The sequence below is a fragment of the Myiozetetes cayanensis genome, unplaced genomic scaffold (assembly GCF_022539395.1).
Source record: "Myiozetetes cayanensis isolate MyiCay16 unplaced genomic scaffold, myiCay2020 scf3, whole genome shotgun sequence".
NCBI classification, from domain to species: Eukaryota; Metazoa; Chordata; class Aves; order Passeriformes; family Tyrannidae; genus Myiozetetes; species Myiozetetes cayanensis.
Genome location: NW_026087521.1, coordinates 60973644 through 60985834, shown reverse-complemented (window position 1 = coordinate 60985834; position 12191 = coordinate 60973644). Strand labels below are relative to the sequence as shown.

Genomic DNA, 12191 nt, shown 5'->3' with positions numbered 1-12191 from the left:
CTGAATGGACTGGTTCAAGAACTCTCCAACTCAAGTTGTCTCACTTATCACATTTTTTCTTTAAGGAGGACTCAGTGAGTCCAAATCAGCTACAGCAAAACAGAGCATGTTAACTTAGCATCTTACATTTTCTAGACAGACAATCTACATTTCCCAAATGAAAGCATACCATAAGCAGCTGAATAAAGAATGAGACAAACCAAATATAGTTCTATGTTGGAAAATATTTGTAAGAATAAAAGTCTCATTTAAAAGGAGCAGATTTGAAAACAGACATGGTAACATTTTGCAACATTTAAGCAAAACCTGCTAACAGTTCAGAAATTGCCATTAACAGATGCATATTACATAACTGTACACAGATTTGCAGATCCTTAAGATAATCAGCCTGGATATGCTGAAGCTTTTAATAGCAATATTCCTGGGGTTTTGTTCGTATATCATTAGTCTATCCCAGGATAGAAGCGGTCAAAAAAACATTCAGGCAGGGGTCATGAACTTGCCAGCAACAATCAGCGAAGAAACAAGTCACAGGTTGCCCTGAGAGGAAAATGTCCAAGGAAAACTGGGTAACCCCATCAGTTGGATGGTTTTAAACTACCATAAGACTCCACTAACTGGCCAAACCCAGACAAAACGTACATAACTGTTGGGATCAGTTTTGTCCTTTCATTTAGTTCAGGATGGTTGTTTGAGATTTGCCCCAATTGCATACAAAGAGATCAGAATTCCTTTTCAAAAATCTTTTAAATGGTGGCAATAAACTCACAATCACATAACTGGGGTTTTCCATTTCTAGCTTCCTGCTTTCTGTGGTTAGTCCCAAATCTGCTATCAGAACTATCTGCAACTACTGATGCAATGAAACTAGAAATGACTGAAACATGCAGATGAAAAGGGTGATCCAGAACAGCCAAACAGAAACAACAGAGCTTCTACCTCACATAAGAGATCTAATAAAGTTAATTTTCCGCACCATCTGCTATCTTACTAAAGCAGAAAAGCAGAAGTTCAGTGGATAGCTACTGAAAGGTTCTACCAATGACTGCTTATTTAACAAAGGCAATAGGATCAGAACCATTCCGGACTATGGCTCAAAATCCAACTTGTGATGTGGATGCTATCAGAGTTGCCAAAGCTTCCTCTGGGTTTTAATCTTACCGGTAGCATGCTAGAAGAAGTCCTGCCAACCTGCCACCTGTGAAATTAGATGACTTGAAATGCACTACAGTGATCCTGTCCTGAGAACAAATACTTCAGAGGATTGTTGCCCATAGGTTGCTGATATCACTGCCAACAGATGAACCAGATCACTTCAGAATCATGTTCTCAGGCACACAGAGTACCAAAAAAAAAAAAAAAAACAACATGGCATCCTCTCATTAAAACACATTCATTCCAGTTGTCTTTGACATATCACTTTGAAAACTTATGGATATTTTAGTTACAAGGTAGACAGACACCAATATACTTCTTGGAGGATTTCTAGATTCTAAGTATACAGGCAGCACTCCCAAAAGTTCTGCTTAGACCGAAAAAGGACAAACACAAACTTAGCAGTTCGTCCCTCTGAGTGATTTAGAATGAGTTATCCTCATAAAAGCTGCTTACCGCTTTAGATACATAGTAATATTTCCACAGCTTGTGGAAGGTTATGATATTCTAACACCATCAGTTCAGTTTTTATCAGGCTGCAGTTTCCTTTGCCAAAAAATAAACAGAGAGCATGTTAAGTTGCTTGTGATGCAGGCAAAGTAACACAGAGCTGCTTGGAATACCCTAGGCAAATCTGGAAGTGCTTCAGAATAATCTGGGTATGTGCAATGCACCTGCCACCACCAGGTGTAAATGACAACTGAGATGAAGTTCAGAAGTACATTTGAGAGCTGAATCTGAATTCTGGTCACTGCATTCCATCCCAGTTATTTTATTCTGGCTTATTAGAAAAGACAGATCTGGCAGCACCTGTGATGATCTCGCTGCACAGATCTCCTTTTGGGTCAAGAGGATTGCATAGCACAGAACATTATTAACACAAAATTTATCCTCTGCAGCATGGAGTCAAGGAGTGTTCTCCAGACTGTGCCCACAAGACAAGTGAACAAGCTCCCTCCCTCAAAGATGACCTCATGTGAGGCACAGATTCAATAATAGTCACTTCTTCCCTTCCCCCAGCTCTCCCAAGTGGAACGAAGGAAATCAAAACCACACATTGAGAAATGTTGGTATGACAATTTGCAAATATACTGAGGAAGTTGGAAAAAGGGCAGAAAGAAGGATATCTGTGGTATCTTGACCATAAAATAACTCTAACACTCATTAAGTAAGATTCAGTACATACCCTAAATGATTGTCAAAATAAGCTATAAGACAGTCCGAGGGGTTGTAAGCAGCTTCCACAAAAATACTTATCAAGACAGTATAAAATCTGAGTCTCATTCATCTCGACACAAATTTATACACTAGACTTGAAAAGATTTGCAGATGGTTCATGTTAGATAAAAGCCTTCAACTACTCCGAGAAATCAATTTTCAGCACTACAAGTCCTCTTATTTAGAAGAGAAATTGTTTCAAGTATATTGAAAGAGTGTTTTTCCAGACATGGTGTACACACATCATGATCAAGTTAAAACCATGGTATCATTATCTAAAGTTTTAAGGGTCAAAAACAGTAACTTTCTACCATCTGCAATAAAAAAAAAAAAAAAAGAAGAAAAAAAACCCACACAAGCACATGTTCTGCCAAGAGAAAGTCCTCTGCCCAGCTGCAGGAGCACTGCAAACTTACATGGTATTTATTATCTTCATTATAACTCAAACATTACATCCATTAAGGAGACTAAGACAAAGTTGAAAATGTGAACTTAAAGGCTAAAACTGAAAAATACTCAACTTTCATTTCATGTCAACCCTGAGTTGAAAGAACAAATTAGTAATCTCGAAAAAAAAAAAGAAAAAAAAAAGTTGGTAACCTGTACAGGAAATGAGAGTTTCTGAGGAGACGCATGACAGGAAGCATCGAGGCTGTCACTGCTTTGCACGAACTCTGTCCCATGCAGTGTGGAGAACCTGGGGGTCAGTCAGAGCTGGGATGTTCAACAAGCATGGGATGTACGAAACAGAGCCAAACAATGACAAAATAAGATAGAGAACACGTGACCCAGAGGGATGTTGCTAACCAAAAGGTACTGAAACTGCACTGTACCATGTGCTGCATCCATGGAGACTACCACAGATCTATTACTGCTTGTTTTATTTATTACTCTTGCTAGACAGCTCTCAAAGGACTCCACACAGGATGTCTCCAGGGAGCTTTTATCAGGTAGAGGGTTTTTTTCCCCTTTCAAAAAAAAAAAAAAAATCATAGTCCTGGTATTTTTCCTTAGCTCTCAAAAGTTTAGTTACAAAGCTAAGTGTTTTAAAGCACAACAGCCCAAAACAAATCTCATTTGAAGGATTTAATTCTGCCCCTCTCAAACCCACACAAACTGACAAATAAGAGCCTGTTTATTCCCATAAAAAATGCTGCATTTTCAGAACGTACTTATCCGATTATCTTTATTGCCTCACAACCAGCCAGTTACAAATTGAACCACAGCCATCTCCAAAAGTGATATCCCTTTGAGGTAAGATTATTTTCCTAAGTAGAGGTCTCCTAACAGCTGCAGCTCCAGAATGTACTTTAAAGCTCCCTTCTCTCTTTCAGGGTCACCTTTGTCAAGTCTGAGGGAGCCTGACCACTGTTTATACTTCTGCAGGTAATTAGTCTGGCTCCTTTCCCATGTCATTTATCAAGTTGTCAATTGTATCAATTACAGCACAAACACTCAGGAATATGGCTGGGTTTTGTTCTTTAGCCAAAGGAGAAACTTTCACATCAGAGACCTGAAGCCCCTAAGTACCAGTAACTTGTTCTACCCTATGACATAGAAAACCAATGAAAATTTAGATCTTACTGCACCAAATTTCAAGGTTCTCGTGTGCACACACCTCAAGACACTTGGAAATCCAGTGAAACCTGAAAGTGCTATAAACCCATTGTACACTTACGGTTTTACAGCTTTTTACTATCAGTAATTTGGAAACTGTAGAGCTGAAAACAGAAGAAGAGCTAATAAGGACAGCAGGTTGTTCACAGATTGTCACACATCTTGCTTAATCTACATTTGTGACAATTATGCATCTGACCCAGGAGCAGTCATGAACAGAAGGCACACTGCTGCTGCAGCCACACCTAATTCTGCTCACACACTAGTAAAGTATTAAAAACATTGATGTGAAGTACCAGGTAGGCATGGGAGCCACCATACCACATTAGACTTCATCTTCCACTAGAAGTCTTATAAAATGCCTTTTTAAATATTCAACACTAAACCACAGTCAGAGCTGCCAAAGAAGGCATAGCTGTTTCAGGATGCTGACCATTTCTCCAGAACTAGCAGAACATAATCTTTTCCCAATAGCACTTGACAATAAATTCCAGGTCCACACTCCACAGCTTCCTCTCACTGCAGAAAGGTCTTGATCTGGTTTTCCATTTTGCCTTAATGTAGCTACACAATCGTGCATCAGAGCCAGCATCTCTGCAGTCAGGCCTCCTAGTGAGCAATATACAACCAGCCTTAAAAAAAAAAAAAAAAGACACTACAGGATGCCACAGTTATATGATACAAGACCTTTTTTGGTTGTTTCAGAAGCTGCACGTTCAAGTCTGACATTCTCAGCTCAGCCAGTCCAGAAAGCAAAGAGAATTTTAAGAATTAAACATCGACTTCAGCAAGCTGATATTTATCATGGTGAGCCTGCAGTGGAGTCTATACTCCAGAGTATAGAAACTACATTCCATTGTTGTCTGCTGACCTAAAAATCACTATTAAATATAGCTTTAAGTCTACAAGATAAAGATAGGCATAGTTAAATCTGAAGTGTCACTAAAAGAAGATATACACCATATCCAAGTAACTTCCTGCACTGTGAGTTTTAAGTTAACACTGCTAGACTCAGACAAATTCTGACAGATGGAAATATTATTTAGTACCTCACTGCTTCCTGTAACAAATTGACAACCAGTTGCATTATCATTTTACCAGAGTGCACTACAGAATCTCATGGTTCACATTCAGTCATGGCATTATGCTTGTTCCCAACTCGTTTTTCAGTGCTACTGCCAATGAGAAGAAAAATCCATTTGTAAGCTGAAGTGCTTGTACACCACACTTGGTCTGTAGTTAAACATCTGCAACAGAATTGCACACATGTAACCCTGCACCAATTTATTACTCAAATGATTTATAACTACAGGCAACCAAATTCACATTCAGCTTCCCCTCCAAGCAGGAACCAGAACAAACACTTCTTGCACCACTTCCACCTGTCCAACTCATTTCTTACCCCCAGATGCTCTATGTTGCTTAGGGAGAGCCCTCAAGCTCCTTTTCTCCTTCAGCAGCTCACCTGTTAAGCACAACAACCCGACTGCCACTGCACTGGAGCCAGAGTAAGAACGGCAAAGCAACGTATCAGCAAGGCAACACATTTGTGAATTGCATCTGCTGACTGACAAACCCACCCTTTCTGTGAAAGAACACAAAGCACAGGAGGGACACAGCACATACCAGACAAGCAGTGCTGTTCTCCAACGTACACAGTTTACCAGGAATGGATTTCCAACCAACGCAAATATCTTTCTAATAACAGTTGATAAATCGTGCTGCCTTTATGGGAACACACTGTCCAAATGAAAGAAGATAAGCCTTCGAATGCCTGACAAATATACAGTTCAAAAAAGAGTCCAATTTACCTCTGTATCACCAAGCACACTTTCATATTAGAGAAGTTACTAGTTTGAATGACATAACCCAGAACAATAATTCTAGATACAAGACTTTGCAGTCCAGCAAGTGACTGTACTGTTCTGCAAAGCAGAAGTTAAATGACAATTTTGATGTAAAACCAACTCACACAGGGCCTCAGAGGGATGACATGGTAGCACCAAGATTTGGCTTTTACAGTCAACAATATGACTCTTGCTACTTTTGGCATAAGAGTATTGCTTTGCATAAACGAACAATGCAACAGGGCAAGGCATCACATTTTAGCCACAATGTTACCTGAACTGTGCAGAGGTGATGAACGACTCAGAGCTCAAAAGGGATTCAGAAAGACTAACCAATAATGCAATTGTACAGGAAGAGTTATTTGAAATTAAAATAGAAAACAGCAGTAGTTATCACTTTTGCCAACATCTATCTATTTAAAGACCATTTAGGCAGTAACCCTACCCACTATTTCACTCAATTTATGAGATGTGCTAATGACAACAGTAGGAGGCACACTTGACTCAGAATAACTAGAGTTGAGATGAATATATACAAGGGGAATAAAAGTATTTGAAGGCTAACACTACACTAACAATCTCCTTGCAGCAACTGAAGCTGAGCACTGGCATGAAGCAGCTGCTGCTGAGCTCTTCACAGCTCCACTGCACTCACAGCAGGGCAAATAAATCATATTTAAATACCTGCACCCAATATTTCAAGTGGGTTCAGTTACAATTTGCTTCATTTACACAGGTCACGAAGTAAACTGGGATAGTCCATCAGTCACACCTCTGTTGGGTTTTTGTTCACATTCTGCAAACTTGGCCCATCCTCCACAGATCAAGAAAAACTAGAGTCTTAGCCATGACCTTGGCTTGCTGGAGATACTAAGAGCACTATTTGGTGACCTAGTGGATTTCAGCTCTTCCTCCTGCTTCCTCCACAGTTCCATACATCAACCAGAAGGAGAATTACAAGGCAGTTCAAGAGCCTTGAGGATATAGAGCAATATTCTCCAGAGTCTCACCAACAACCTGGGAACACAAGCTGCATTCCACACACAGCCTCCAAACTTCCTCTGAAAGGAAGCAGGTTGAGAGAATCAGGTTTTAGTCTTTATTCATGTAGAGTTTATATATTAAAATGAGGTACAGTTATATTGTTCAGCATTAAAATGTCATTCTGCCAGAGACCATCACAAACTCTTCAGTAGAGCTGTTTAGAAGACTCTAGGGAGGTGGGACAGCCCAGACGCCTCTGCCTGCTGGCATGAACACAGAGAAGGAAAGCTCTGCTATTGCTGAGGAACATTATTTCAGGACAATTAAAAGTAACCATCAGTTAGTTATGGTTACTGTAATATAGAGCATGGAAGAAAATCATTCACCTTTCCCTAATAAAATAATTATGCTTTGAAGGTTCACCAATCCTCAGCTCATGGCATTCTGGAAAACCAATAACATCTGAGTCCATCTCTGTGAATGCAGATTGTCTTTTGATACAAATCATGCATAACAAATATCAACTTGTCAACAATTATATTTTCCTAGAGAAAGAGGAGGATATACCCACCATACCAATAAATACCAAATTCCTCCTTTTCTTTCTAGACACAAACAATAAGACTTAAGCTTAAAGTGTTCTGTTGGCTGTAGAGTCTAGCTCCTTCAGCAAATACTTTTAACAGCTATAAAATTTACACTGGTGTTTCAAATTTGTCACTTTGTACTAAGTCTCCTTAGGAGAGGGAAACTACAGCCTTTGGAATAATTTAACCCACGAGGCACTCCTGTAATGAATGCAGTTAACCTCTGAGCAAAACATCAAGTATTTTCCCCCTTACAAATACTTTCATTCATGCTTTTTGTGACCTGTCATTTTGAATACTACTCATGAAATTCTTCAATCAATTGAAAGCCCAGCAACATGCCCTTTATAAATGAGCTTCTTTATTAAATTCCTACAAAGAAGGTACTTCTTCACACAGTTTGTCCACATGGTACCGGTAACGATTAAGATACTTCAACAAAGGTAACATTAGTGGGAAACAACTGATGCCAAGCTGACAGGAGTTTCTGATAAGTAAGTGTGAAGATAAAAACAGTTTTCAGAGGTTAAAGTCAGAGAACTCGAAAATTGCAAAGACTAAAATGTAAAATAAAAGTCCTATCGCTTTGGTGGATTATTATTATCCCCACAGTTCAAATTGCACAAGTAAAGCTTCAGCAGAGCCCAACACTTGATCATTTCACTTTTAATTTAAAAGTAATGCTCAAACACATCACCATAGAAAGTACTTTGCTAGGATGGAGGAGCAGGGCATGCTTAAGGGCCACAAAGAAAACTTTCTTCCACAGTCAGTAAGCACAGAATAATGGCAATATCATAATGAACCAAGATACCGGTAGAACACTTGAGCAATCATTCAAAGGCAAATATGAACACAAATCAAGAAATCTCTTAATTCCTGCAGCTTGACTGGAACTGATTTAAAACCGCTTTCGAGAAAGTTTTGGTGCAGTAGCAATCATTTGTGAGCAGTTAACTGCCTAAAAACCCTATGGAGACTTTTGGGATTTTGACCCAATGCTCTTTTGTCTGTCCTAAATTGGATGGGAAAACAAACAACAATAAAGATAAAGGACACGAGCGTCTCTATGAATTGCACCAAAACCCAACACTAAGAAACAAGCACTAACCTTTTAACTTAATGCTGAGGCTGTGAAAACAAACTACTGCACCAGGTATTTGCTGCCGGTACTCCAAACAATTCCCAGTTCTTTTAAGGTTGTTGCACAGCAACCTTCGTCTCAGTTATACAAGCTCTGACTCGCATGGAACTAAAGGCTGTTCCTGCCATCGTTAGACTGGGCTCCTACTGAACTCTGGCTCTGCTCAGGCTAGAAACTTGGCTACAGAGTAGTGTCTTAGTCCAGTCTAACCCACCAGTCATTTGGAAAGTTTAAACTTCAGGGGGTCTTTCAGAGCTTCAGAAAAAAGATAATTTCTTTCCTTCCTTGTGCCTATTAGCAAGTATGAACCTTAGAACTCAGAATGAAAAAAAAAAAAAACAGTTTTGCAAAACTAAATGCTGTGAAACACTACATGACTTGTGTATACTCTAGAGTTACCCCCTACAGGAATCCACCGCCACAACACACGAAACATCTCTGAAATTAATATTTTAGCATTTTTTCCTAAAGAAAAAACACCCAAACAAATTCTGAAAAACTAAGTCTAGCTCAAGCTGACATTTACATACCCATTTCCCCTCAGCCTCCCTGAAGCTGTACACAAGTATTTTTACAATCCTCCAAGCTACCTTTTGGAGGCGTAAAACACAAGACGCTATACGAAACACAACTGTGGTACATTTTGTGATGGCAAACCTAAAACACTCTTCAGAGAGCACAGTATTTAAAATAATTAAAAGGCAAACTGACTCCAAAGGACTGCCCCAGGTAAAGTCTGCATCTCCTTCTGAATTGAGCAGACCTCGTGCTGATGGGTTTTACCTCCTTCAAGCACGGAGCCTAGCACCTGGGAGAGTGACTGTGCTCTGGTAATTCACAGCTTTCATTTATTTATTTTACCTGTAGCTCGCACCAGGCAACTTCCACAGTGGTTTCCGTATCCAGTCCTTTATACACAGTTTTGAAAGAGCCTCTTCCAATCTCGATGTCAAACTTCAGGAAGCGGCCATCCGGGGAGATGCCCACTGCCTTGGTCTCAAGCTCTTCGATGTCTTCCTGCTGTGCTCTCCGCTCCTCAAATTCCCGGGTGGCAGCTGATAGGCTGCCAGCGGCACTGGTAGGGGGCAGCGCAGTTGCCTCGTCCCCCTCCTCCTCCTCCTTGGGCAGCACCGGGGCGGCATCCTTGGCAGCTGGGGGCTCCTCAGCAGCCTGTCCTTCTTCCAGGGGGAGCGGGGCGGGCGGCGGCGGCTGCTGCAGCAGCGAGGGGGCTTGGGCGGCGCTGACAGCGGTGCAAGGGGTCGGGCCGGCACCCTCGGGAGGGGACACCAAGGGAGCTGCGCTGCCTCCCGAGACCGGGGCCGAGGACGCTGCGGGCTGCAAGCTGGGCAGCTCCAAGGCCGTGGCGTTGGAGTCGCAGATCACGCTCCGGCGGAAGAAGCGGTGCTCGGTGGCGGCCGCCCCCCGGCTGTCCTTGTCCATGGTGTGGCGGCGGCGCCGGTACTCCTCACTGCGGCCGCCGTTCCCCGGCCCGCCGTCCGACCCGCCGGCACCGGCGGCTCCGTGGTCGGCGGCTCCCAGCTTCTCCCCGATGGAGCTGTCCGAGCTGGAGCCGTTCTTGGGCGGCGGCGGCGGGGGCACCAGGAAGCGAGGGGCCGGGGCGCCGCTGCCCGGGGCGCTCCCCGACATGGTGCCCCGGGGGAGCGCGGCTGTGGCGAGGCGGCGGCGGCGGGAGGCGAGGGGAGGGCCGGTCACTGAGCGGGGAGCGCGCCCGGCCGCGGCTGCCGTTGCAGCTGCAACTGAGGAGGGTCCCAAGGGCTCCTCGCGGCGGAGCTGGGAGGCTGGGCCGGCGGGGTGGATCCCCGGTCAGCGTCTGCATCCATCCTGCAGCGGGGAGCCGGGCAGCGGGGCCGACATGGAGCACCGGGAGCCGACACGGGGCGCTGGGATGGAGCGGGGGGCGGCGACGGGAGGGAAGCCCCGAGCACCCGGGGGGGGCCCCCGAGCGGGGAGACGCCGGCGCCTCGCCCGGCTGCGGTTACCCCCGGCGATGGAGAGCGAGAGAGAGAGAGCCGGGCCGGTGCGGGGAGGGGAGGGAGAGGGGCCAGGAGCCGAGGAGGGAGCGGGGCGCAGGCCCCGCACGCCAAGGAAGCCGCCGCGCTCAGTCACTCGCAGCGAGCGGGAGAGGCCCGGGCAGGCCCAGGGCAGGGAAGGGGGTCCCGGGGGCTCAGCCCCGCCTCACCGGGGCGCCCATGGCGGCCGCGGCCTCTCCACCGCCCGGCAGGCGCAGCCACCGCCCGCGCGGCCGGGCCGCGCTCCCTCCAACAGCCGCGGCCGCCGCGCGCGGAGCCGGAAACCCTTCTTCTCCTCCTCCTCCTGCTGCTAGTGCTGCTGCTGCTGCCGCCGCCGCTTCTTCTCCTCCCGCCGCTGTTGCTGCTCCCACGGCCCGCAGCCGCCGAGCACCGGGGGCCGCCGAGCCGAGTCCGGGTGGCGCCCGGCGGGCAGGACCGAGCGCGGCCGCCCCGGCGACGCCTCCGCGCTAAATGGCGACGGGCGGGAGCCCGAAACCGACACACGGCACAGGGGGGAGGAGGGGCCGCGCCGCCGGCCACGCCTCCGCCCGCGCCCGGCCAGCGCGCCGTGCCCTCCCCCCGCCGCCGCGGGGAGGTGGCCGCGCCCGCAGCGCGCTGGGGCACCATGGGAGCTGTAGTTTTCCAGCGGCCCGGCCGGGCCGGGGGAGCCGCCCGTGGATTCACCGGGGTACGTGAGGGAGGGAAGAAAGAAAGGAAGAGGATCCCGGCGTGGGGCCAGGGCCGGGGGGCCGATGTGGTGTAGGCGAGCAAGGACTGGCGGGTCAAAAGACACCGAGTCTGCTCACGGTGCTTATTTCTTCAGATCTTGCATTACACTTACATGTTTAATACTTTAAATATAGGTATTTATTTAAATATTGTATATAAACAGATAAGTATAGTTCACAGAATCACAGAATGTTCAGAGTTGGAGGGGACCCACAAGGAACATCAAGTCCAGCTCGTATCACTGCACAGGACATCCCAACAATCCCACCACGTACCCAAGAGCATCATCCAAACGCTCCTTGAACTCTCTCAGGCTTGGTGCTGTGACCACTGCCCTGGGAAGCCTGTCCAAGTACCCAGCCACCCTCTGGGGGAAGAACCGCTTTCTAATATCCAACCTAAACCTCTGATGACACAACTTCAGGCCATTTCCTTGGGTCCTGTCCCTGGTCCCCACAGAGCAGAGATCACTGCCTACAGTTTCTCTCGTGAGGAAGCTGTAGACAGTAATGGGGTGATGTTTTCAAGCAGCCTCTCAAAACCTTTAAAATTGTGGGCAACAATAACTCCATGCAGCTGAGTACTGCATGAATAAGTGAGGGTTTGTGTTTTTCCTCCATTTAGGCCATCTGAAGAGGCACTAAGTGGCCAGGCAACCCAAAATGCAAATAACTGCCATGTAAATGGCATTGTTCAAAAAAAGCCCCAGAATCTGCAGCCTCTGTCCTTAACACAAGTGTTATCCTGCAGCCACTTCAGTCATGCCTTCAGCTGCTGCAATTGAACCCAGGGTTGTACAACAGCCAGAGGAGCAGTGAGAGCCCACACAGACCCTGACAGGAATCGGGAACTTTCAGGTTAACAAAGTGTTGGCACAGAC

At 45.6% G+C, this 12191-nt stretch overlaps 1 protein-coding gene across 15 annotated transcripts in view; it reads right to left on the bottom strand.

Moving 5' to 3' along the window:
- Nucleotides 1–11039, bottom strand: part of WNK1 (WNK lysine deficient protein kinase 1) — a 102433-nt gene extending 91394 nt beyond the window's left edge. For 5 of the 15 annotated variants that reach the window (XM_050325483.1, XM_050325486.1, XM_050325485.1 and 2 more), the window contains exon 1: nucleotides 9414–11039. In XM_050325483.1, the coding sequence (XP_050181440.1) occupies nucleotides 9414–10199 (786 nt within the window). In that variant the 5' untranslated portion in view covers nucleotides 10200–11039. The remainder of the gene's footprint in view (nucleotides 1–9413) is intronic. The other 10 variants (XM_050325489.1, XM_050325491.1, XM_050325490.1 and 7 more) reach the window with 5 other exon arrangements.
- Between the last annotated feature and the right edge of the window lie 1152 nt (nucleotides 11040–12191).